The sequence below is a fragment of the Triturus cristatus genome, chromosome 4_2 (assembly GCF_964204655.1).
Source record: "Triturus cristatus chromosome 4_2, aTriCri1.1, whole genome shotgun sequence".
NCBI classification, from domain to species: Eukaryota; Metazoa; Chordata; class Amphibia; order Caudata; family Salamandridae; genus Triturus; species Triturus cristatus.
The window spans coordinates 839,997,975-840,025,950 of NC_140586.1; the positions used below are offsets into that span (position 1 = coordinate 839,997,975).

General features: G+C 47.8%; 1 protein-coding gene across 1 annotated transcript in view; it reads left to right on the plus strand.

Annotated features, from left to right (window-relative positions):
- LOC146835223 (E3 ubiquitin-protein ligase HECTD3-like) overlaps positions 1–27,976 on the plus strand; it is a 387,450-nt gene that overhangs the window by 298,276 nt on the left and 61,198 nt on the right. The window contains exon 15 of the mRNA XM_085602812.1: positions 21,795–21,884. Within this exon, the coding sequence (XP_085458938.1) occupies positions 21,795–21,884 (90 nt within the window). The remainder of the gene's footprint in view (positions 1–21,794; positions 21,885–27,976) is intronic.

Consider the following 27,976-nt stretch of genomic DNA (forward strand, 5'->3'; position numbering starts at 1 on the left):
TTAGGTCGTATGCTTTTATGTGCTGCCGTGCCACCGAGTGGACGTATACTTTGCTATCAAGCTTCAGAAGTGTCGAGGCCGGCCGGATGGTTGTAGGCCCGTATTTGTTTTGTACACAGTGCTAAATAAAGGTTTAAACAAAAAAAAAAAAAAAAAAAAAAACCCTTCTGCATGAAATAAGGCAGAGAAGCATCGCCAGTTTAGATGACAGTTCCTTCCTAGAGAGGAACCTATTTGGCTGCCACGACCGAAACAAATTTAACACCTGGTTAACATCCCAAAGTTGAGAGTACCGCAGCTCAGGCGGCAGCGAGAGGCGGATGCCCCGAAGAAGGTGACAAACCAAGGGGTGTTCACCCACAGGGGAGCCGTTAACCATGGTGTGACCTTCCGTGATGGCAGAACGGGAGGTATTGATAGTTCTATAAGCCAAGCCTTACTCCGCCAGAGAGGGCAAAAAATTCAAAATGGAGGTCACATCTGTTGCCACAGGATTGAGAACCCGTCGCACACACCAACGACACCACCTTCTCCAGGTGGAACGGTAGTGTTTGATTGTGCTGTTGGCCCAGGCCTTTGACATGACCTCAGCTGCTCCCGAAAGGCCTGGGACCGCCCAGCGTCCCCTGTAATCCTCCATGCCATGAGGGCGAGACAGTCCTGCTCTATCAATGGATGAGAAACTCCGTCCAGATTGAGCAGAAGTGTCGGAAAGAGGGGGAGTGGAGAATCCCAAGAAAGTTCCAGAAGAACCGGAAACCATGCTTGAGACCTCCAAATCGGGGAGACAAGAACCACGTCCGCAGTCTGGCGACGCACCTGGGCCGAAACTCTCGTGATCATGGCAAACGGGGGAAAGGCATAACCTTGCTCTGCCTGCCAATCTTGCAGAAATGCATCCGTTTGCGCTGCCAGGGAATCCGGTCTCCAACTGAAGAACCAGGGCAGCTGGTGGTCCAAGCGAGAGGCAAAGAGGTCCTCCGAAAACGGACCCCACAGAGACTGTAGATCTGCGAAAACCCCTGGGTGCAATCTCCAAAGACTGCCGTCGTGGAGATGGTGGGACTGAAAATCTGCTATGTTGGTGTCTCGGCCCGGGAGGTACTCCACAGTCACCGACACATGATGGTCCAGACAATACTTCCAAAAATGTGCTGCCCTGTCCGAGAGCGTCCCTGAGCGCGTGCCCCCAAGATGGTTTATATATCGGACGGCTAATATGTTGTCCATCTTGAGCAGAACACAAGAACGGACCGAGTTTTTGGTCCAGCATTGGATCGCAAACGACCCCGCCAGAAGTTCCAGACAGTTGATGTGCAACTGTTGCTCCATAGGTGACCACACACCGCCTGTTGGGAACTCGCCACACCACGCGCCCCAGCCTGATCTGCTGGCGTCTGACTCGATAACGATATCTGGCGCAGAACTGAAAATCGCACGTCCATTCCAGGCCTCCATGTTGGAAAGCCACCATTGATTCTCCTCCCTGGCCTCCGCACAGAGAGATACCTTCAGGAATAGGATAGGCCTCTGCGAAGATGCTGTGACTTGAGACGCTGCAAGGCCCTGTAATGGAGAGGGCCAGGGAAAATGGTCTGGATGGACGCTGACAGAAGGCCTACTATGCGGGCTATCTGTCTGAGGGAGAGATGGTGCTGGGTAAGCGCTCTCATCAACTTGTGGCGGATTTTCGTCATCTTCCGGGATGGAGGGCTGAATGTAGCGGCTACCGAGTCGATGAAAAATCCCAGGAAAACCACCTTCTGGGACGGGACGAGCATTGATTTCGCTTAGTTGATTATGAAACCCAGGCTCTGGATCAAATTGACCGCCGTCTGAAGCCGATGAGACAGAGCCGTGGGACATTGTGCCATAAGCAAAATGTCGTCCAGATAGACTATGAGGCGCATACCGAACGTGCGCAGACGTTCGATCACCGAACGCAAAACCTTGGTGAAACACCAAGGAGCAGAGGATAGACCGAAAGGAAGGGTGGTGAATTTGTAGACCTTGTCCCGCCAAAGAAACTGCAGGAACCGCCGATGTGGAGGAAAGATTGGTATGGTCAAATACGCGTCTTTTAGATCTAGGCGTGCCATCTTGTCGTTCGGTCTGAGAAGGTCGCAGAGAAGATGGATTCCCTCCATCTTGAAGTGGTGGTAAGCCAGCCACTCTTTGAATTTGCGCAAATTGATCACGGGCCTCTGGCCCCCGTCCGCCTTGTCTACCACAAAAGATTGCTGATGAAGCCGCAAGCATGGAAAGTGGACAGTACCACCGCCCCCTTGAGTAAAAGAGACTGGACCTCCTGATCGACCAAAGTGGTGTCCACCTCTGAGAACACTAGAGGACCCGGCGGAGCCTGCTGGAAAGGCTCCCCTCGATATGAAAGCCTTGGACAGTTTGGAGTACCCATGCATCGCCTGTGACAGAAGTCCAAGCCTGGAAAAAATGCGCCAGCTGGCCCCCCACTTTTAGTTGGGAAGAAGGGAGAACACTCACCGGAAGAACTGGAGACACCACTGCCTCTGCCACCACGGTTCTTCCCTCGCCGTCCCCTTGTCGGGTAGAAGTTCCCGAATCTGGCTTGATCTTGATAAGATGGTTGGTTGGAGCCTCCTCTCTGCTGGTTGGGACGGGCGGATGAGCGGCCCCTGCCTCGACCTGCCCCTCGGAAAAACCGCGGGCGAAAATCCTTACGAATAGAGGATTGCGCCCTGTCCAAAGACATGAATGTATTCACGAAGCGCCCTAGTTCTTTCATAAAGGGCCCACCAAAGAGGCTTCCCTGGGCAACGGGACCCACCTCTGAATCTGCCAAATCCCCCAGTTTGGGGTCCACCTTTATCAGCAGGGATCTTCGTCGCTCCGTCTACAATGCGCAATTGGCATTTACTAAAAAGACCACTACGCGTTGGGCCCAAGAGGAGAGGTTTTCTGGAGAGATCAGGGCCCCTGATTATTTGGCTTCTTCAGCCATATCAAGAATTTTTGTTATGGGTCCGAGAATATCCAGTAGCTTGTCTTGGCAAGCCTGCCACGACCTGTTGATTCCTTTTTTGGGATCCTTGACGAATTTTTGTAGAAACGTCGCCATGCGTGGGTCAATTTCGGGGGTTGCCGTCAACTTACCTTCCAAAGATGGGCGCGGACACTCCGCCCTAAGGCAGTTACGCACTGAGGCCTCCAGCAGTCGGCGGATGTGGCTGGCGACGTATTGGGTGACCTTGTCACAGGGCGCCCAGTCTGAGGATCTAGGGTGCAAGATGTCGTCTGGATCGAGCATATCGGCGCAGAGATTCTGCTCATCCGTGCCAGGGTCGGAAGTGGCAGGCGCTGGCTGGGGAAGCCCGCAAGGGCGCGAAGGCCCAGTCCCGTCATCGCTCCCGTGAGCCGAGATACCAGGAATGGCAGCCGCAGGAGGGGGTCTTTTAGCTAGGAACGCCTGCTTGAAATGGGCGAAGGCGTCGGCATCAACCCCTGCGTCTTTGGCCCGCTTAGCGGGGGCGGTTGAGGGTCAGCAGTGGACGCGCTGGAAGGGAGAGAAGCCGGGATGGCGTGGGCTGCTCTGGCCTATTTGTCGCAGGCCAGCTCAATTTTTCATGAGAGGCGATCTTCTAATTGGGCCATAGCCTGCTCCACTGCCTTATGAATAGAAGAATCTACAGCGTCATAGAAATCTTCGTCCCACTGCAACGCTGTGAGCGGATCCTTCTCCCACTGATCATCCTGGTCATCCAGGTAAGCATTCTCGTCATAAGATAACATTAGGATAGAAAAAAAAGACCGCTACGTAGGTAAGTTAATGGGAGAAACACCACGTAGATTAGTGGGAGTGACTGGCGGAGGGGAACTCCGTAATATGGAGGATGGGGGTCAGCCAAGTTAAGGGCAAGTGAAGCTTGCGTTTGGGCGCCAAGCCCTGGGAACCAACAGCCCTGGTGCAACAATAGAAGGGCAGCCTGTCCAATCAATGGGCCCCAGCAGGACTTAACCTGCAGATACAGACTCCCAGGAGCGTGATATATAGGCCTAAGAATAATACGGACCTCCGAGACTGGGTGCAATAATCCCACCACAACCTCACAAAAAAGTACAGACCTTGTGAAGGCGTTCAGGGGGTGTAGAAATGAATATATGCCTAATGGCAGAGCACAGACCATAAAAAATGGTGTCCGGACAGGCAGAGGCTCGTTCGTTGCTGTGCGTTCCGAGATTCAAGCGCGTGGAATGCGCGGAATCCCAGGAACGCACGCAACGCAGAGAACGCGGATACGCACCCTCTAGCAGTGAAAATTCACACCGCTAGCTGCACCAAACACGTAGCCACTAGGGAGGAACACTCCCGCGGCCGGAGAGCGAGTCTGCCGAGTAGCGGCTGACTCGCACCTAAATATGCTCAGAAACACTGCAAAACGGCAAAAGAAACGGAGTGTGACGGCCACCCGCCGTGCCATAAACACAGGAGAACAGAGTGCGAAGGCTCCAGAAGCGCCTGAGGGAAAGGCAAATGACAGTCTATAAATCATTGAGAAGAAATAAACGTGACTTATCTCTGGCTGCAGTAGCAAAGAAAGAGGGAGATTGGACAGCGAAAGAGGACTATCAGTGCCTCGGGGGACCTGTGATTGGAGCAGAGAGCAGGGGACACTCTGAACATGGAGACACTATTGTTTTTATGATATTCCCGATGTATCATGGGAATAGTTGTTGATTTTGATGACTTTAAAATGGCTGCTGTCTTCGAAGTAAAGAAAGATCAGCATAATCCTCGCCTCCGGTCCTGACATAGAATCTTGTTGCTGGCTGTCAACACTTTCTTGTTGGTGGATTTTTAAAAAAAAATGTTTCTCCTCGTTTTGAAACTTTAAACCTGACTCCACTGTGTTCCTCACAACAACAAGAGCATAGGGGCAAGCTCAGCTCCACAGCAATTGTGCTACAGGAATGGGAAACACCTCTATGGTGTTATTACTCAGTAAAACTCCTGTGCTGTTGATCCCAAGCTGTATGATTGGAGACCGGAACGTTCTGTGTACTACTATGCTTCATCTTACTGAGGTGCCGTAGCAACAGGCGGAAGCGTAAACTTGACATTTCTTTTATGCTGCACTTCCTGCTGCACCTCTGCTTTCTCTATACACTTTAAACCGTGCTACTGTTACCCAATTTAATGGTGAAAGCTTGAAATTTATTAGCCTCAATCAATCAAGATACTTATAAAGCGCACTACATACCTGTGTGGGTCTCAAGGCACTGGGGGAGGGGGGAGCGGGTGCTGCTACTGATCAAAGAGCCAGGTCTTGAGGAGTCTTCTGAAGGCCAGTAGGTCTTGGGTCTGCCATAGGTTGGTGGGGAGGGTGTTCCAGGTCTTGACGGCGAGGTGTGAGAAGGATCTGCCGGCGGCGGTCGTTCTTCGGATGCGAGGGACTGCGGCGAGGGCGAGGTCGGCGAAGCGGAGCTGGCGGGTGAGGGTGTAGAAGCTGAGGCGTCTGTTGAGGTATGCTGGGCCGGTGTTGTGGAGAGCTTTGTGTGCGTGGATGAGGAGCTTGAAGGTTATCCTCTGGTTGACGGGGAGCCAGTGCAGGTCTCTCAGGTGGGGTGTGATGTGGCTGCGGCGGGGGATGTCAAGGATCAGACGTGCTGAGGTGTTCTGGATGCGTTGCGGTCGTCCCAGTAGCTTGGCCGATGTTCCTGCATAGAGGGCGTTTCCGTAGTCCAGTCTGCTGGTGACGAGGGCCTGGGTGACTGTTCTTCGAGTTTCGGTGGGGATCCACTTAAAGATCCTGCGAAGCATTCGGAGGGTGTTGAAGCAGGATGAGGAGATGGCGTTGACCTGTTTAGTCATGGAGAGGGTGGAGTCGAGTTGCGTGCGTGGTCGGTGGGTGTTGGGGCGGTTCCCAGTGCGGTCGGCCACCAGGAGTTGTCACAGACCGAAGGGATGTTTCCGAGGATGAGGACCTCCATCTTGTCCGAGTTCAGCTTCAGTCGGCTGTTCCTCATCCATTCGGCGACGGCCTTCGTGGAGGTTGGTTTTGGCGGTGTAAGGGTCTTTGGTGAGAGAGAGGATCAGCTGAGTGTCGTCGGCGTAGGAGATGATGTTGAGGTCGTGCTGTCGGGCGACTTGGGCGAGGCGTGCCATGTAGATGTTGAACAGCGTCGGGCTGAGGGAGAAGCCCTGGGGTACGTCGCAGATTATCTCGGTGGCCGTGGAGCGGAAGGGGGAGGAGGCAGACGCTCTGGGTTCTGCCGGAGAGGAAGGACGTGGTCCAGTCCAGGGTCTTCTCTTGGATTCCGGCGGCGTGGAGGCGTGTGCGTAGTGTGTTGTGGCAGACCGTGTCGAAGGCGGCTGACAGGTCCAGGAGGATGAGGGCCGCTGTTTCTCCGTTGTCAAGCAGGGACCTGATGTCATCGGTGGCGGCAATGAGGGCGGTTTCGGTGCTGTGGTTGCTGCGGAACACGGACTGGGATGGGTCCAGGATGCTGTTCTCCTCGAGGTAGCCGGTCAGTTGTTTGTTGACGATTTATTTTCTCGGTGACCTTTGCCGGGAACGGGAGCAGGGAGATGGGTCGGAAGTTCTTGAGGTCCTTGGGGTCTGCCTTGGGTTTCTTGAAGGTGGATGGTGGACGTGGCCATTCTGAGATTGATTGTGACTAACGGGTCACAGAAGATGCCAGTGGTGAGCATTTACTCGAATCCTAGAAGAACCTTTTGGAGCTTTTCAGTCCCAGGGCTTGGACAATTGTTATGCAAGGGGATGGTTTCATCACTGCATCTCTCCAATAGCTGCAAGTATGTTATCCCTGTATGTTACCTGTGGTTGATTCTGCCTCTGTGCTCTGGCTTTTCTGAGGCACCAACCATGGTATTAGTTCTCCCAGTTTTCCCATAAGCTAGTCTGCTTCCTCCCTTGGGGTCTTCCCATTGTCCCGGATTCTTGTTTATCCATGTTTGCTGGTTAGCTTGAAGGAACGACTCTCCACTTGTTTCACAGATAAACTCTGCACTTTTGTTCTTCCCATGCTGCCCAATTTGAGTTTCTGGTCTGTAGTAATTGATCAGGAAAGTGGGTAATTCAGTCTATTGTATTACTAGTAATTTTACTACCATTTTAGGATTCCACTGGATTTTAACTTGCTGCCATCCTCGCCAAGCCTTCTCCACATTGCCTATTCCTTCTCATAACCTGAAAACTAGTATTGCTCATGCACGTCTCACCGTGCTCCCAGGATTTACCCACACTCTTGGAAAACATAGTTAAGACATTGTTGTCCATGTTTTACCGTTTGCAGCCAACAGTGACCAATATTGGCTGCTAACCATTGACCTCATTCTCACTGATCTATTAACAAATCTCTCAGTCGGAGGGGACTACTGAGTAATCTCCATCATAATGCTCCCAAAACCTCCGTAAAGATATGCCTGGGCCTCCCTTGCTTGTCTGAAGTCTAAAGCAGCAGTATTTTTCGTTGCTTTTTTTTTTACAGTGTTATAAAGCGCAAACTCGACCCAAAGGTATTAGAGCACTGTACATGAGCACAAGTTACATTAAACTAGGGCACATTCATTTTTTTTTTTTACATAGAGGGAGATTAAGTGATTTGCTCAGATAAAGTGATATGCCCAGAAACACAGGATGTTGAGCCAACGCCAAGACTGGAACCTGGTCCCCAGTTCCAAAGTCGGCGGCTCTGACTGTTAAGCCACATCCTCCCCCCCAATATGTAGGTTATTTTCCCCTCTATCTAGAGGTAAGTGAGCTACTAGGGTATTTGTCACCTCTAAAACCACCATTGCTTCCAATTAACATTGGTGCAATTCCTTTAATTGTACCGGAAATTGCTTCAACTCCTAATGTTATCTGTAATATGACCATTACTTCAACCTGTACATCAAACTTGAAATTAAACTTAACTTAATTTCTAACCCTGTCTGTAACCTTGCAGTGAACATCGCCTGTAATGTTAACCCTACCCTTATTGTTAGCCTTAATTGAAACAAAAAAAACAACATTCTAGTTAAATTATATTCATTTTAATTAAACAAAAATGGAGGTAATGCAATTCCTAATCCTTGTTATTTGTAAACTTTACTTTTATGGTTCAAATCTCTTTATTAAGTTTGATAAAGGAAAACAAAAACACAGTGAAGAAACAAAGCATTCTTGAGAGCCTACATCGCTCAATCATCTTGGCAATGGCATAATAAAAACACACAATAATCCCTTAACTCCTCCCCCTCCTCCCCCTTCTCCAACCCCTGGAACTGCAGTGTTAAACAACAATATGCATGTAAGGGCCTATTCTGCCATGACTCTAGGGAGTGCTCAGGTGAGAATGTTGTTTGTTTTAATGTCTGTTAAGTGAAGGGGACAAAGAGATTTGGGACAGGTTAATTAACGGAATTCAATGGAAAATAAGGTGATGAAGGGCTGCCAGAGTTTGGCATTAGACGTACCTTGTGATGTAAGAGTTAGTCAATCTCACCATCCTCAATATAGACCATAGGAGCTGAAGCCAGCCTAAGTGTGTAGGGAGCTTGGCTGATCCCCAATGTGCCAGTATATTCTGCAAAGCCACCCCTAAAGCCAATGCGATCTGCCGCCTTCCGCATGATTATGGAGAAAAGTAAACTCATTCGGAAGTCCCAGAACTATGTACACTGGAAATCAGGGTAACTGGGTGTGGAGATGTTTGTCTATGTCATCTAACAGTTGTGTCCAATAGCCAGTAAGTGATGGATATTCTCAAAGTAGGTGGCACAAAGCCCAGGGGATCCACAACCAAACCAGCAATCTTCCGAGCGCCTGGGATTGCCCCTATGTAGAGGTACTGGCGTGAGTTACCAGTATGTGGCTATTTTAGTTGCGGTTTGTATACTTGCTGTGTTGCAGGCGGTGTGTCGTGCCCGGTAGTATATATCGTCCTACTCCTTTCAAGTCCGTGAATGTTCCAGATCAACCGCCCAACGCTTCTGGCAAGTTGATTTGATCAAAGTGGAGGTGGGGGGTGCAAAAGGCCCTATAACTCAGTGCTTATCCGACACCTTGGTCACCAGCCATCTTTCAAATATCGTAGGTGGCCCAGGAGCGAACAGAAGGCTGCATCAACCACTGGCGAATTTGGAGGTAATGTATTTGGTCGGTTTTACGGAGCGTCAAGTTGATACTGAGCTGGGCAAGGGGCCTTCTTCATCGAAGAGGTGGCCTAAAGATCAGCAGCCTTCTCGTTGCAGTAATGGAACTCTATCTGGTTTAGCCTAGGGGTAAAATCCACATTCCCCACAATTGGTGTCAATGGGGATGGGAATGATGTCAAGCCTTTCCCTACAATTACTCAATCCCAGATGTCAAGGGTAGATTTAGTGAGCAGCGGCAAATAAAGGCTTTCTCGGTCAGGCCCGCTTGTGCAAGAAGGGTATTCTCCACAAGTGTTGTCCTGCAACTGCTCTGTCCATGTAAAGCCTGTGCTTCTCAGACTCCTCCCGCGACCATTCCAGCAGGAATCGGAAATGCCCCGCTTGATAATACTGCATGAGGTTTGGGACACCCATCCCGCCCTCTCCGGGGAGGTCTATAGCTCTGCTCCTTCCACATTCGGGAACGACCATCAGCCCATACAAAGCGGTATATATCTTGTTGCAAAGCTTGGATAGTTCCAGCAGGCGGGCCAATCGGCAAATCGTGAAAAAGAAACCAAATCTTAGGCAGTATTGAAATTTTTTGAGCAGCGACTGGGCAGAGCCAAGAAAGGCGGCATGGTCTCCACCTAGATAGATCAATCTTAATCTAATGACGCAGGGCTATAGGAAGCAAGCTATGTATATACTATACCAAAGTGAGGTATAGTGTGTACAGAGTCCAGTGGAATCCCAAAGGTAGGCAGAAGTAAAAGTAGATAGCACCTCACTCTCCATTTGTGGTAGTGTGGGTGAGCAGTAAGGCTTTATCAGAGGGTAGTGTTAAGCATTTGTTGTACACACTCAATCAGCAAATGATTGCTCACCACACTCAATGACTGAACTCAGACCAATTTGCTTTGTATAAAAATATTCTTTAGTTATTTTTATTTCTTAGAATCAAGCAAGCCTGGCACAGGTAAGTGATTAATACTTTCCAGTAACAATACAGTTTGAATTGCAGTTGTATATATACTCTGGTTTGGTTATAGTAGAATTACTGGAAATGCAATACCTTGAAATATTGTACATATACTTTGTAATCACTTTTCAATAGCAGGTCATGTAAATTACTTTGCAGATTACTTTTCTTGCACAGTGTAGTATACTTAGATACTGCATTGGGACATTTCTTGTAAACATGTAAGTAGATGCGTTTTGGTTATTTGTACACAGTTATATAGACTTTTATAGATTTTCCAACTCCACACTTAAAAAAGTTTTCATAGAAAACAGTCAATGTTATCCTATGGGAGGGAACAGAGTTATCGGATAACAGGCAAGTACTTTGTTGTGGGAGTTGGTTTTCTGGGGTTAGAATCGGGGGAGGTCTCCCAGGGTCGAGGATGCACTCTCAAAGCACCCTCAGTGGCACTAGGGTGGCCGGGTGCAGAGTGCTGAGGACCAATGTTATCTAATGGAGGATTGGGGCCTTTGGTTGGTGACTGCTCAAGAGCAGGCCACAAGGTTGTGGGAGCAAAGCTCCTGAACTTTAGCTCAGGGCACTAGGGCGGCCAGGTGCAGGGTGCTGTTTTTGCATCAGGTGCCCTGTTACTTTCAATGGGGATTCACTGGTTTACATCTGCAGGCTCAGGGACGAAGGTCTTCTGGGTGTGACCAACACTTGGAGGGATAAGTTGGGATGCTGGGGGTTGGCTGGACACCATCGGTTGAGCCACCCAAGGCCATGGGGTGTTGGGTGCAGGGGTCTCTTTTAGGGTTGGATCTTCTTACCAGCTCCTGGTCCCCATTGGGGCTGCAGGCGTCGGCTGGAGGCTTGAGGCAGGTCAGGGATCACTGTATCTCGGGTCAGGATCGCCGGTGAGACCTCCTCGTGGTGTTGGGCCACTCAAACTCGGGCCGTGGGCGACGGATGCAGAGTGGTGCAGACTCGTGGATTTTGTCAGAGCTGGAGTCTGTGGGTGATCAAATCCTGTGTTAACGGGCGACAAAGTATTTTCTTTGGAAGGCAGGGCAAGTCCTCAGGGTTCTTAAGGTTGCTGGCTGCAGTACACACCAGAGTTTCGCTTCTGCAGGTTCGAGGTGGGGACAGGCCGGTAGGGCTGGGTCCAAGTCAGTGGGTGTCCTCCTCTTCTTAGTTTTGCCGCGGCTATTCGCTCCTTCTTCTTTTCTTGTCTGAGGCGGCGAGGTTCGGGGGTGCCCCTAGACACTAGATTTAGGGGCATTACAGGGAAGTAAAGGTTGAGATGAATGGTTCCCTTCCTTGGGGTGGGTACACACCCTATTATGCCACCCTCCTGTAGGAGGGTGGCATATGCCTCACTCTGGTTGGCTGAGTCCTACAATCTGGAAGATGGCGGGGACTGAGAGTTGTGCTTCACTTCGCCTCTCCCACCTGAGGGGTGGGGTTGGTAAAGGTGGGTACACCTCTCCTCCTCACTTGGTTTTCCTGCCGATTCTACCACCCAAAGAGGGGGCCAGTTCCTGAAAGCAGCAACAGGCCTGGGAAAGCTCACAAAGGCAGCAAGCCTTTGAAGCTTCCCCTCGGTGGACCCTGCCCATTCTGGGGGAGGAGGCTCGGCACCTTGTCTGAGGATGTGCATCGTTTCAGACCCCCGAGAGCAGCAGGCTCTCAACGCAGGGGTCCAGAAACATGTCTGGTGGTAGCAGCCACTCAGCCTGGACCCTAGTGTTAAGTCGTTTTTCAGGGGGCATCTCTAAGATGCTCTCTGTGTGCATTTTTCATTAAATCCCACACTGGCATCAGTATGGGTTTAATGTGCTGAGAAGTTTGATACCAAACATCTCAGTTTTCAGTTAAGCCATTATGGTACTGTGGAGTTTGTAATGACAAACTCCCAGCACCATATACTCTTAATGGCATTAGTGCTCTCACTATGTCTTTGCTTTGACACTGTAGGGGTATAGTGCTCATGCACCTGTACCCACACCACTGGTATAGTGCACCCAGCTAAAGGGGTGGCTTATCGATGCCAGGGGAGTGAGTTGTAGGCATGGTACACAGGGATGTGTGCCATGTCAACTCTTCACTTTGTTCTGCACCAAAACATGCAGCCTGCAAAGGCAGTATGTGAGTGTAAAGGTACATGGCCTCTATGGGTGGCACAAGAAGTGCTACAGCCCTTAGAGGCCTTCCCTGGTAACAGTGCCCTGGGTACCTGTGGTACCATTTATCTGGGCCTGACCTGTGGCCAGAGAGTGCCAATTGGTTTTTGTCTTCAATGCAGTTTTAGGGAAAGAACATAGGCCCTGGGTACCTGATTGATTGGCAGGAGCCCAGGGCACACTAATTCAAAGTATATCATCAGTTCAGCAAAAGGTGGGGGCACAAGGGCATAATAGTTAAGGGAAGCAGTCGCCTTAGCTGTATGAGCAAATTGAATACCCAGGTAGGGGATGGAAGTAAAGGAAAGCTACCCTTAACGATTGTCTCCGTGGTCGACAAGAGGGAAAGATTCATTGCCAACGATTTGTGGACATTTACTCAGGACCTCGCCATTTGTTTGAAGGCCTCAAGTTACCAAGAAAAGCCGGCAGTGTTGTATTTGGCTCCTCCAAGTCTACCAAGACATCTTCCGCATGAAGACTGATGTGTTCCTCTCCACTATGTAGGATCCCCTTTATATCATTGTTATCTCGGCCTGCTGGGCAAAGGGCTCCATATAGATTGCATTTTGTATTATCTCTACATTGACGATTCAGTATAAATCCTGCTTGGTCTGGGCAAATAAGTCCTGGTAAGAGAGGGCTTAAACATGCTCCTAGTATACCATTGAAGAACTTTATATCCACATTGAGAAAGGAAATTGGATAATAAGGGGCGCAATGCCACCTATCCTTGCCAGACTTGGGGATCACCACATAGAAGGCTGCTAGCACGGAGGGTGGAATTGAATCTGGGCCCTTGAAGGAGGATTTGAACAGTCTGGTGAGAAGGGGATCAAGTATCGTACAGAATGTTTTGTAAAAGGTCGCTGGGAAGCCACCAGGACCCGGGGATTTTAAAAAGTTTCTGAAGAGCTTTGACTGAAATAACCTCCTCTATCAGAATCCGGTGATCTAACTCAGTAGCCTGTTCCTGCATCTATCTTGATGCATGGGCATTTTGAAGGTAGAGGTCTGGGTTCTCTGCTTGAAGGGTTTGTTCTGCATAGAGATCCCTAGAGAAGCCTTCAAAGATGGAAGCATAGCAATATCGTCCACATGTTCAGCACCATTATCCTTTAGAATAGTGTGGACACCGTTCATTGTCTTTGCCCCCTCAATCTGTTGGCAAGAGGATGCCCACATTTATTCCCCCCCCCCTCCACTTTTCCCCCTCCCCGCCCCCCCCACCCCGGATGTAGAAAGAGTGGCGGAGTCTAAGAGTAACATACTCTGCCTTATCACAGTAAATTCCTGCTAACTGGAATCGAGTGGGCGCCAAATTCGAGGGGCACCAGTGCATTTACCTGCCAAGTCCTGTACCTGCCGAGTCAAGACAAGTCAAGTCAAAACCACTTTATTCGATTAATTAAAATCATAAAAGTATACTACACAATTAAATATATAAAATCTTGCAATTCACAGATCTACAATTAAAAACAATTCCTATTAAAATTTCATAATAGACCATAATCAACGTGAATTCTTAGTACAGGTTCGAATTCCGTATGTCAGATAGGATCCACATCTTGTATTAGTTTTAGTCTGACCCTCCTTTCTCTGACAGCTGCCACCAAGAAGCTAGCAACACAGAACATAATTAATGGACATTCAAGCATGCTTAGGAACAATAGAGCTGGCTTGTACTGTGTAAAGTTCCTACTTTTTAACAAAGGAATAATAAACTTCTTCCTGGCATATTTGAAAAAAGTGCAAAAGAGCATAAAGTGCGTGGTGTCTTGTGGAGAAATATCATCGCACTTGCAAGGGGCAACATCTTCTAGCCTATTCCAGCCAGCCACATCCCAAAGAACTATGTGTACTTGGTTGAACCGGAATTTAGTCAACAACCATTTGTGAAAAGGGTTGGTTACCACTGTAAGATATAAAGACAACCCTGAAAGCTGGGATACCAGGACATGTCCCCTGATAGAGGGTTTACGAAGTTCGTCTTCTTCCCGCTCGGCCTCCCTTAGCTTCATAAAATTAGATTTTACCCACTCAAGATCTGCCTTACAAAGAATTTCAGGGTTAAAAAAGATTTCAGGTCTCCCAATGTAGGCAGATAACTTCTCGATATTTGACAGCCATTGAATTTTATTCATGTTGTCAAGTCGAGTACAGTCCTTTAGGATTTTATGATTTAAAGTAAGATTCGGGTTTAGCCATATTTTGATCCATAGCAGCAGAGGGGCTAATTTAATCATATCTGCTATGTAACCTATCCCGAGTTCCAAATGGACTGAATAAGAAGCGGTTGATTGTGGGAGGCCAAGGAGGGAGCGCAAAAATTTGTTTTCCTCTGTTTGGATCGCGTCGTGATTAATGTAACCCCAGATTGACGCCCCATACCTTACAATGGAAACAGTTTTGGCTTTGTAGATTGTTAATATTGCCTCTGTCGGCTTTCCTCCCAACCTTTTTGCAAAACCAAGTACAGCCGCAGATGAGCTTCTTGTGGAGTTTACCTTTATAGAAAGCTGAGGGGACCATGAGCCTTTGTCATCAAAGACTACTCCCAAGTAAGTGAAAACCTTCACTCTTGAGATTTCAGCTCCCCTACAGAAAAAAGGCTTTACCTTATTTTTCGCGTGACCTAACGACATAGCATGAGATTTGCCGTTATTAACCACCAGGTCCAGGCTATGCATGAAGTCCCCGAACGAGTCCAGCAATCTTTGTAGCGCCAGGAGGGTCCTGGCCAGCAGGACAGCGTCATCCGCGTATAGGAGGACCGGAATCGGGGTACCTCCCATACGCGGGATGTCCTGCGTAGCAGCCAGCAGGTTTTGCTCCAAGGAATTTATGTATAGGGTGAACAACATGGGAGCTAGAATGCATCCCTGTCGTACCCCTCTGCTAGACTTAAAGCTGGACGTACACTTCCCATCAGTCGTCATCCTTATCGAGGCATTCAGATCTTGGTGGAGCTCTGAAAGAAAATACACAAGGGGTGGGTCAAGTCCCATCTCCAGGAGCATTGTCCACAGCTTTGACCTATTTACGAGATCAAAGACCGTGGACAAATCCATAAATCCCAGATAAATGGAGCCCCCGGCCGCCTTAGTGTATTTATCTATTATTAGGAGGAGGTTCAGACATTGATCCTCCGTGCTCCGGCCGGCTCTAAAGCCATACTGTGCATCTGACAAGATGTTATTATCCAAGGCCCACTTTGTTATCCTAGCAAGTATGACTTTCCCCAAGATTTTTATAGAGGAGTCTATCAAGGATATGGGCCTATAGCATCTAGGGTCAGCCCTTTGGCCTTTCTTGAACACCGGTATTATGATAGAACGAGACCAGGATTTAGGAAAACCCACAGTAGCCGAGGTGTTAAATACATTAGTCAGTATATTGGCCCAAAACACCGGGTTTGCCTTGTACAGATCGGTGGGGACACCGTCCGGGCCAGGAGCCTTCTTTCCTGCAGAGTCTTCAATTGCTTTAGTGATTTCTCCTATATGAAATCTAACTGGTGTTAAGGTAGAAGCCGAGACTTGCCCGTTTAAGGATTCTAAATCTAGGTGGCTACCATATATGTTTTTAAAATGACTCAACCAGTCCTCCTCTGCTATATTAGTTTCCAACACTCCGTTTTTAACGTCGGAAAAAAGAGGAGTATTGATAATAGACCAAAATTTCGCACTGTCTTTTAAGGTTGCCTTATCCATAAGATCGGCCCAGGCATTGTGTTTAATTTCTTTTTTCCGGACCATCAATGCTTTTTTATAGTCGCTTCTTAACTGCGACACCAGAATTTTATTCCTCGGACTGGCCTGAAGCGCATTTTTAAGATTATTATGAGCTTTGGTGCAGTTGTGATCAAACCAGCCGGAAACTACATTCTTAGGTGCTGGTCTACTTTTACTAGTTAGGTCCTTTGCCACTAAGGAGCATATGGCTTCAAACGAGGAAATTACTTCCTTCCCCGTAGAATGTTGGTCTCCACAGATTTCCAGGTCCAGGGCCGCCTCTAATTTAATTGAATTAAAAAACTCCTCCGGAACTACCTTAGACCAGTTTAGCCTTCTTCCCTGATCCTTTGCCCTAACTTCAGTGTCCATCATATGTGAGGTTAAGGTATTTAAAAGGGAAAGACCATCTAACATTTCAATTACCACTGGGTTATGGTCACTAAAAATAGAGGGAATCGCATTATAAAAACATACATATTTTAAAAGACCAGAAGAAAGAAATATGTAGTCAATAATGGTGTTACTATCCCTTCCAATAAAGGTGGGCACCCGTGAATTTTGTTCATAAAAGCCTGGATCATACAACTGATTTTCGGAAAGAAGTTTTTCCAGAGCTTCCCCCTTACTTGAGTGCTGAAAATGCTGAGGGGATGTCAGATCTGGTCCATCAATATCATATAAGCAACAATTAGGACTACATAAGTGTACATTAAAATCACCTAACAAAATATAATGACCGAAAGTGGTTTGCTTCAAAGAATAAGTATTTAAAAAATCCGCCAACCATAACAAGTGAGCGTTCGGCGAGTCCTCTTGCTGAGAATTATAGCAATTTACCAGTAATAATTTTATATTATTGGAGAGTTTAAATTCCACTATAAGAAAATTATTACATGAACAAGTTATCCTGCTAACAGTTCCTTTTAGTTTCACCGAAAGCAGAACCACTAAACCTCCTGTAGCCCTTCCAGAAACTGATTTTGATGCTGGAACAAAATGAGATGTATAACAATCTAACCAAAAATTACATTCAGTTTCCCAGGTCTCTTGAAGTGCCAGAATGTCATAATCCTTCAAGAAACTTAACCAGGATGAATTATCTCTCTTGGCACGTAAGCCCGCAATATTCCACGTTAACATTTTGATTAACTTTTTGAATGAACCCCCCTTACAGTTATCGGCAGTCGGATGACTAACATCAATACATGCGGGAGATACGGGAGGTTGATTTTCTTCATGAAGGACCTGAACCAGAGATGACTCGTCCCCCCCATGAAAACCAGCCTCCTGTCAATCGCACATATCCAACAGAGAGAGTGCCTCAAAACGATTACATGTGGGTATATTAGGCCCACCCATAAACTGATGGTCAACACCTACACCCTGGTGGGGAAAAGGCATCAATTCCGTCGCTGGGATGAGATTTCTCTGCCTTGTCAGGTGGAAGCGATCTCTAGGGGGGAAGTGGGTATAAAAGAAACCAAGGGGACGCGCCTGGATACTATTTGCATCTTGTGCCAAGGATGCTGCCCTCAGTAAGACGGTAGCCACATGTTGTGTGTGTCTAAAATTGGCTATGACACAATCGCCAGTAGATGATTTTTTGGAGGGCCCAATCCAATTTACTCTTCGAGTACTTAAGATGTCATTAGCCATGTTAAGAGGGAACCCACACTTCCTATGTAACCACGAAACTGTATTTTGCTTGAGGGAGTCGTGCGATTCCGTGTGCAAGGGAACTGCGTGCCTGACCTGGGGTGGGACGTTGGTTAAAATCACAACGTAAGGGGAGCATGCCGGGGGTAAGTTTATAATTCTGCCTTTCGTTACCACCTCTTCTTTATGCGCGGGGACCGGCTCCTTTACTACTGGGCTAGCTGAGTTTGAGGCGAAAGTAATCACAGGAGGAGTTGGCGTGACTATAGCATTATTACTAAGGGGCTGAGATGGAATCTGTAGGTGTTCTACTCTAACTAGGCTATCTTGCCCAGCTGCACACTGCCCCTTCTTTTTGTTGCTGTCTACCCAATTTAAATGTTTTGTTAATAATCCTCCCAACCTTTTAACCTCATCAGCGACCATATCAAGTTTCAGTACCAGAGGTTGCATGAGTAGATCTAATTTTGTATCAAGTAAAACCTCAAAGGAGCTAAGTAATTGGGAGAAATGGTCAGGGAATAATGGGGTTATTGCACCAAAACTGCTGTTTAAAGGCTCGTCTGGTTCGATGTGAGCTTTTTCCGCAGTGTCGACCCTTCTATTTCCCTTTGTGGGAGCCCCCCCTTTTTACTTTGTTGCTTTCTGCAGTTCCTAACCGGTCTGGGAACAGGTGTAACCTCGTCTATCACTTCACTCGCAGAGTTTAAATCCGCATCTAGAGGGTCCATGTAAACCTGAGCTGTGGCCATAACAGTAGCGTTGGCTTGTAGATGAGAAGGGGAGTCACAAATACCTTTGTCCAGTGGGACTCTCTCAGCATTTAAAGGGTTTTGAGGATTCTCCTGGAGGCTATCCATCCCCAAAGAAGCCCTTCGGTCACTGTTAATTTTATTGACCTTTTTTACTAAGTAATTGTCAAGAGGGCCTGACCCCGATAAACCTGGTTCTCTTTGGCTTATAGGCATGTTAAAGGCAAAACAGGATGACAGATGTCAATAACAGTAGGTTTTAAACTTGATTGGTAGTTCGACTGTGCAGTCAACCATTTGACGAGTTACCAGATTAGATGTCTTCAACGTTCTGGGAATCCTAAGCTCGGTGTAAAGAGTATGGCCCAGCCCAGCCTCGGACAGTCCCGGACTGTCACAGACTGTCCGCCCTTTGTCCGGGCTTCGTCCGGCAGCGTCCGCGCGCGTCCGCTGCGCGTGGGCGGCGAGGCGCTTTATCGGCGCCGGCAGGAAGGTAAAGTGTAACCAGGTGCGGGCGATGGCAGCAGGCCCCCTGGGATCAGTAGTCCGCAAAAATCCTCAGCTTCTGGCAGGCGAAGCGGCTCCCGCGGCAGTGGGAGCGGCGAGGCGCTTTATCGGCGCCGGCAGGAAGGTAAAGTGTAACCAGGTGCGGGCGATGGCAGCAGGCCCCCTGGGATCAGTAGTCCACAAAAATCCTCAGCTTCTGGCAGGCGAAGCGGCTGCCGAGTCAATTGTTCCCTCTTGTCGCGATGGAGCTTATTGTCCACAGCTGATATGGCTATTAATTTCCCTCTAATCACTGCCTTCAATGTTTCCCAGAGTGTGGAGATGGAAATATTCAGTGTCATTGATTGCTAAGAAATCTACGAGTGCCTTATTAAGTTGCTGTACAACCGCAGGTCTTTGTAGGAAGGTTTCACGCATATGCCAGGTTTTGGATGCGGCGGTAGTGGTGGTAGCATCAATGTAAGGGAGACCGCAGTGTGGTCAGATAGGAAGTGAGATTCTGTCTGAGTGCGTGACCAGGTGCTAGAGATCTTTTGTGCTCAAGAAATGGTCTATGCATGCTTAAGAGTTCTGAGCATTTAAAAAAAAAAATAAGGTATAGTTGCCCATGTGGGTGCAACGTGCACCAGATATCCACCAGTCTTATCTTGTGCAGCCGAAGTATTCCTTTGCGAGAGAGAGCGCCGGATTGGCCCTGGCATTGTGCAGATCTGTCTACATTATTGTGAAATACTAGATTAAGATACCCTCCCACTAGATCCATACGGTTAAACTTTACTTTTAAATGTTTTTATTGTGGTTAAATTAGTGGAGCTAATTGATAACCATTACCATGAAAATTATTTCAGTCGAACCGCAGCCCTAATCCTACCCGTATTCCTTACTTTAACCCTGATACGGACTCTAAAGTGTAATTTTTTAATTTACCTGTATTTCAGCACTAACAATTAAGAGTTTTAAGTTCCCAGGTTACATGTACTCAATATCTAAGTTCCACCAATTGTACTTTAGTATATGCATCAATTATTATAAAAAATTTAATCCAACAGAACTATTTACATCTCATCAGCTGTATTCTCTAAATATATGTGATGTAGAGCGCAGTGAAACGTGAATAAGTTATGCCCCCACTTTTTAAAACAAGTGGGAATAAAAAGGAAAACTAGCCTTCGCACCACAGTATTAATAGTTTAAGCCAATACTATACCTTACTGTAACCACAACACTATATTTTACCTTGAATAAACATATTAATGTTTATGTTTAGTAATATGTATTCTAAACAATTGTCTACCCTTTTACATCGAAGTCCAAGTGCTTGGATTAAAGTGATGTCAGTAGAAAAAATGATGGGTAGAATTAATAGCATTGGATTCAGAGTGATTTGTCTCTTGTACACACAACACAGGAGGCATGGCAGTCGCTAATGCTTTAAATGCTATAACTATTGCATGATGAAAGTCCTATTCCTGGGTCTGCGGATCAAGGACCACTATGTCATACATGCCCCCACTACTCTGACACCTTTAAGCTTCAAGTCCACAACCTTGTAGAACCGTTTACTGCAAATCTCTCATTCATGGCACAAGTGAGCACAGTAACAGAACTGCTCATTTACCATTAGAGACCTTTATGAGGCAGACTTTTTACTGCCGCCCCAGAAGAGCAGCTGTCATCTGAATTGCAATGGGATTTAAACTGGGCTCCCACCCAACATAAAATAACATGTATCAGTAAAGCACATTTTCAAACCTTTGCGCATGTTGGCACTGAATAACAAATATTATCGCCAGCCAACTCAATAGTTCTCCGTTTATTCAACGTCTGACAGATTAAATGCTGAGTAGATCTTTCGAAATGTGAACCTGTGGCCCTGAGTCAAAAATAAATTCTGGGAAAGGATTTGTTAGTCCACTGACACACCAGACCCTACATGCCCTGAACTATGCATCTCACCTTTACATAAAGAAGTCATATCATATCTACCTGGAAAGAAAAAAATCTAAACTGACCCAAATATGCATTGGCTTCAGTAACTTCTTGACCTACCAAGGAGTATGTTGAGGTGCCTTTCTTTTTCACTAAAACATGGTTTCTGTATCTATGTATCGCCTGAAGTTGGCCATCAAAATCTACAGTGCACTTGCTGACTGACTTATGTTACATTTGGAGGCACATACCTTTGCTTTTAAGGCTCCTTCCACTGCATCACTGCCTCCTGCCTAATCATTTGAAAGTAGAGAATTGAAGACCACAGTGACCCTCCTTGTGTTTACTCATGTGCCCTCTTGTCATGCGACCTAACATCTGTCACCATTAAATAACATTCTAGCTTCTCCCCATTTCCTGGGGAAAACCTGCCTCTATCCCCATGTGGCGAGTGTTTTGACATTCTGTCTACAGTAGTCCTCATTTCTCTCAGTCTTTTTTGGTATACTGTGAGTATTTTTTTCTGTTCCACCTTCCTAGGGCAGGCCAGATGTTTAGCTGCCCTCTGTCGCCATGCTGTGGAACTCCTCTCTCCCTGCTCTTCAATGTACTCGTGTGCTACCCACCCTTTCCCCAAGTGCCATATCTTTCCATTCTCACAGGAGCAGGCTCCTGGTGCCACTCTGCTCTGTGCCCCATGCCTTTGGCAATCTTAAGTTCATCCATGTGTTGTGCAACTCTTGCGTATCTTCCTCACTCCATTGAACAGACGTGCCTTTGAAATATACTCTTTCCCTTGCTTGCTAGATTTTCTCACTAGGGCAGATCTGCAATCTTTCTGTGCTCTGTCATCACAAAGTTTCTCCTTTTTGACATGTCTGTGGGCTTTGTGTGTCTTAATTTCTGTACAACAAGATTTGAGTCTTTCCTACTTTCTCCATTCTGCAGGTTCTGGCACTTCCTGGCTTTGTATGGAAGCAGCTCAGTGGAGAGACAGTTAGTTGGAATAAGGACTTTCCAGCTGTGGATTCCTTGCTGGTAAGTAGCAGTCATTTAGCGGGGCTTCAGAGGATGATAGGTGATATATGTGAGAGAGTGCTTCAGTAGCAGCCAATTGCTTTCCGCTACTAAAAAGTGTAGTGGTATTCGAGCTGTGAGACATCTTTAGATGTCCTTACTCCCCAATAATAGACTTGCACCTTTTGTCTGCCCATCTTGTAAACCAGCTATTGTGCAAGTGGATGAAAGATGGAGGTGCATAACTTGTAGGGAGGTGGGGGGGGGGGGGTTCAAGAGCTTAGACCCTGGAACACCTTTAACCCCAACCTTAGAGCTGAATCTATTTTCATGAAGTTGAAGTAACTCTTGAAAACGGAACTCTTCCAACTTGACTTTAACTGAACTTGCTGCAGGTCATCGCTAACAAATAGTGTCTTTTTATGCTTGCATACATACATTCTGTTCTATTGTAATGGCATTTATATAGCTCTTTCTTACCCCTTGTAAGACCCAAAATACTTTCTGATAGATGAGGAAGAGGCTACTGCATTTTGTTGTGCATAGTTGTTAGTGTGTTTTTGAGTGTGGTCTGCGTATGAGGTTCAGAAAATGGGCTCCATCACGTTGCAATGAACTTGTAGCAGCGCCTAATCATATTAGCATAACAAATACCTGATGAGTACCTCAGGAGATTGAAAAGGGGAGGAATCTGCAGTTAGAGTATCTACTAGAGTGAGCATTACCAAACATGGATAACTTGTTCTACACAGATTAATTGCTGTGTATATTCCTTTAAAGCACATGTCCTTGATCACAATAGTTTAATCAAGCATTTTAAAAGTTGTGAATGTAAAATATTTTGTATACCTTATTAATAAAAACAGCAAATCTGAGTGTCATCTGTGTGCAAGTGAAATGGACATCTATAGAAGTGTTTTATGGATTCCCACGGCCTAAGCAGATTTTTCCCCAGTTTTCACTCTAATGCAATTCAATCCCAAGTAGAATAACTTTTGTTAGCCAGTTTAGCTCTACACCAATCAATGGCACTCAAAGAAATTATCACCACCAAAGGAAGAATGATTATAACCTAATCTTTTTCTTGACTGATAACTCTGATTGAGCAAGCTAGTAGCTTCACCTGACACAAGTGTAGCCTATCTTCGTTCAGAATGTTTTGCCATTGCAGTCACTCATGCACCTGCGCAGAGTTCAGCATCTCCTCATCTGCTCTGATACATCACTTCCTGGCTTTCATTTAATGCTTTCCATTGATTTTTACTCTAAGATGCATTGTCTCTAAGGGGCTGATCTCCCGCATATATAAAGCCCTTACAGTGGCCATAGGGTTGATGTATCAAAAATCCAAAATAAATGGTTGGCAAACCTGCCAGTGCCACTCAGGGAGGGGCAGTAGCCACGAGCGTTTGTGCAGGTCCGGGAGAGAGGCAATAATGCGCGCTTTAAGCACATATCTGACACTTGAACGATTGTTGAGATTTAATGCGGCACACTCCCGGACTTGCCCCCGATGTGGTGTGGGCTCAGCAGCGTTTCTACTCGCGACTTGGGATTGTGCCTGACTCCAGACATACTGGACAGAAGTATTGCGTGTGTTGCTAAAAGCCACGAGGGTCCCTTTGAGGCATCAGCTAAGCATTCTCTTTTTGGCGTTCTCCTGGTCCCCAAGACTGGGACCCGTATGCGATTAAAACTTGCCGTCCTGGGACTTTTGCTGCCTAAACGCCACACACTGGACACACCCTACAGCCCTCCCCGGTTGGATAAGTGGAGAGCTGACTTGAGTGAGGTTGAGGAGCGCCGTTTGCACTGATGAGAATGCATAACACTATCTAGAGGCTTGGGGGATATGTTGGAGAACCTGATGTCAGATGAGAGGCCAGAAGACACGGCAGTGGTTTCATCTTAGGTAGCGAACTCCACCTTACTTAGGTTGACACCGGAGGCTGGTCCCTTGACTGTCTGACTGACACTGTGTGAAGTTTGTGAATGTGGGGTGTGCATACTGGGAACAAGGCCTACAGCGCCACTGAATGTAGGAGAGGGGACCTGCATGGGTCGGGTAATGTGTGCTTGCTGGATATTATTCAGGATTAGATATATTATATACCTATATCGGCAGATTGAGCCGCTTCAGACTAACATGCCACGCCTGCATTCCAGTTGACCCTCTACTTGGGTGAGACGGCGGTCTGCACTAGAAGTCAGGGGAGTTTGGCTCAAGTGTATAGCTAGTTCCAGCCTTCTTATCAAGGATTCTATGGGGGATAACACCAGACTGCCCGACGCTGCCATGTTTTTTTTGTTTTGTTTACTGGTATAAATTTAGTTGAATAACTAATTTCCACAGGCTACCAAGATGGCCGCACAGTAGTGAGGCTCCAGCAGTCCGGGATGCCTAAATAACATTATACTGCACCTAAAGGGGCCGTGGAAGCCTGAAAAACAGTGCAAAGCACCGGAGAATAAACTGAAAAGCATGGAAGGCACCTAGAGGTGGGCGACAATGTGATGGCCCTCCGCAGCAGCAGTCTAAGTTGAGGGGCCGTGGAGCGGAAGAATGGCGTGGCTGAGGCCTCCACTGCTTGAGTAAAGGAAGGCGGCAGAAATATCCTGAGGCCGCTCCGAGCAACCGTCAGGGAGAAAGCGGGAGAGGCCTCAACAAGCCCTGAAAGCAGAGGTCTTTGGAGAACCGACAGGTCACGGCCGATACTACACGCAAGTATGTGGTAGGGGAACGTGGGATTGCAATGGCCAAAGCTGAGTGACCTGCCATATGCGGGCACAAGGAAATAGGCAGCGGACCTGCTGTGGGTGTTGGCAGTCCTACAGCACACAACGGAGGCCCCGCTGCCCCCCACCCTTCAGCATATTGACTGCCAGGGGCTGCCAGGAGTGAGAAGCAGCGTGAGGGCACTGAGCCAGGCATTTTTAAGGCCCAAGACAAGCGGATCGGTGGAGCCGCCATTTTCTGCCAACCAGCACAGCCAATACGGGTGTGACACAGGCGATCGTGCTGCTGCCAAAACTAAGGACGCCTGGACACAGGCGATAAAGCGGCGGCCCTCCAGCAGAAATCAAGCGCGAGAGGCCGCGGGAGAGGAGCACGGCTGCGGCCTCCATGACGTAAGAGAAGTGAGGCAGCAGAACAGTATCTGTGAAGCCGCAACGAGCACCCGTCAGGGAGGCAACGTGGAAAGTATCCACAATCCCAGACAGCGGAGATCACTGGAGAGCCAACAGGACATGGCTAACACCACGCAAAAGTATGTGGTACAGTGACCGGGGACTGGTACGGGCTGGTACAAGTGGAGCGGACTGCTGCATGGGGGTATAAGAATATAAAGAGCAGACCTGCTGTGGGTGGTTGCAGCCCCACAGCATTGGGTGGAAGCCCCTCTGCCTCGTCTATCCCCCCCCCCCACCACACCCCCTCCTCAAGCATTTGGGCATTTGGAAGTGGCGAGCTGCACAGGAATACTGAACTAGGCATTACTGTAGGCTGAGATGTGGGGAATGTGGAGAGCGGAGGAGCCGCCATTTTACGCCCACTAGCACAGCCCACCAGGGCGTGATACAGGCATTCGTACTGCAGCCCAGTTGGGACGGTGAAGGGGGCAAGTTTGAGATAGTTCCTCCACAAAGATATCACCACAAACTAGAACACCAGGGAGGTTGATGCTTGGTTCCCCTCCCCCTTTTTTTGCCCTCCACCTGAGTACAGGAGAGTGCTGCCCTAGCATACAAAACAAGCAGCTGTTGGTGGCTAGCGGATGACCTCCATCTCGGACTGTGCCCAAGGAGTTCGCTTCTCGCTACCTTCCTCTTTTTATTTCTTTTGAAATCAAAAGCGACACCTCCTCACCTAAAGGAACCAAACCAGATATCTTGCGCAAAGGTCACACTGGGCAATAAAGACAGTTACTTGGAAGTCTGGGAAGATGGGCAAACCAGATGGTAAACAAACTAAACTGCCCTTTGAGCCCCGTAAATCGGGAAGGGGACAGGGTCAGGAGTGTGACACAGCGACGGCGGAAGAAACTGAGCCTACCCAGCAATCGGAGCAGGAAGAGATGTAGTCGCTGTTAGTAATGATGACACTCAGCCTCAACTCAATTGAATCAAAAATGGACACCATGTGCACATGCATGGATTTCATTACCCAAAAGCTAGGGAAGCAGGACGGGAGGAAAGGCGAAGCTGAACATAAACTCTCCGAACTGGAAGACGAAACCTCCAAAAGTAGCGCACAAACGAAAGAGATGGATTGCCTCCTGAAAGTAATAGCTGCATAGAACGAGGGTTTGGAGTCTAGGAGGAATAATATTTGCATACTTGGTGTGCCTGAATCTGCCAATCTAGGGAGGATTGAGGAATATGTGGAACGAATGTTGGGCACTTGTATCTGAAAGAAACACGTTGGTTATAGATTCCTTACCTTAGAATTACCCCCAGGCGTCAGACTGGATCCGGAAAGATTTTTCTTCAGCAGTACCTCTGCGCGTCGGAAGGTGGCGTCGGTCGGCTCTGGGTCCGTCGTTGGCGTCGTGGTCGGCAGGATGGCGTTGCGGTAGCTACTTAGAAGCCGCCCTCACGCGCTGATGTCAGTGCTTTTTTTCCGCGCCAGCCAGCGCAGATCCGGAGAGAGCAGTACCTCCAGTCACTTTTTGACTGAACTTATGTCGACTTCTTTTTAGGTCTCGCCTAGCTTGCAGCGTGCATGCTCTGCTCGCTTTGCGGGGCATGGTGTATATACTATAGCGGGGAAGCTTCGCATAAGCTCCGTTCACTCTCCGCCTATTTTTGTGTTTAACTCACAGCCTAAATACTGCTCCTGATTGTTTTCTGTCTTGTTAGTCCCTCCTCCTGACAGCCATGGTGCTGCCATGCACTAGTCTCAGTGTGGACATCAATGGCCACGGATGATGACACTTCATTGAGTATGCTGCAACATATCCACTCCTATTACTCATTGGCTACTACCTGATTGGCCAAAGTATCTGCCAACTCCTGCTCTGTTATTTACTTTGTTTTCTTGGTAATGCTATCCTTGTACTCTGTTGGTATCCATTTTAAATCTCTGTAGATATGTATAGTATACATCCCTCATCACATAGGGTACAATATTTCCTCTGTGATGTTATCAGTCTATGAATTCTTGACTTATGCCTGGTGTTCTCAATCCCTCCTCTGTACAGTGCTTTGAAATCCTGGTGGGTGGAGATTTCGCTTTAAAATAAAAATAATGAAAAAAGTAGTGCTCTCTGATTTCTTTGCGTCTTTTGGCAAAATGAAACAGTCCTGGGTGCCAAACCCCAGGGAGTTTGGCTGGGATTCTTTGTGCATTCACCCATCGGGGCTCTTTTGGGTTCTTTTTTATCAAGACTTTGCTGATGCTAACTTTTTTATTAAGAGCGCTTCACACCACTCTTCCGCAGTTTCTAAGCACTGTAAACAAGAGGTTACTGCTACCCAGTTTAAATGTACCGATCTTGTATGAATAAGGAAGGCGATTTTTGAGGCAGCAGAAGCCCTCTGCACCCATCAGCTAAAATGCAGAGTGTCGCGCTCCCCCTCCGCTTATGTGCTGCATAGCTAAATACATATAAGATCCCAATGGCGAAACAGATTGGAATTGCCATAGGGATGCCCGGCATCAAGGCATGCGGTTCCTGTACCCGACTGATGTAGGTTACGGATCCGCCCCGCGTGTGCCTCTTTTGCCTGGAGCGAGACCACGACCCCAAGTCGTGATCCGACTGCCGGTCCATGGCTCCGTAGGGTTCGCGGGAGTGGTCCCAAAAGCTCCTTGAGCGCCGGCAGTCGGCTCTGCGCCGTTAGGGGTCACGGTTGCGAGGGAGGTCGAGGGACCAGTCACGGAGCAATCATCATTCTTCCAAGACTTCGAAGTCTTCGCACTCTGGGTCGGATAAGTTGAAGCATAAGAAGAAGTCGAAGAAGCACCATCGCTCTTCGACTTCTCCCCGTTGGTCGGCTGACGCGACGAGGGATGCGGGCGGTGCCCCTCCCGCGGCTCTGCTCGTGGAGCCTGAAAAGTCGACTCTGGGCTTCCCTCCCTTTCCGGGACCCGAGGCGACTCCTGCCTAGCT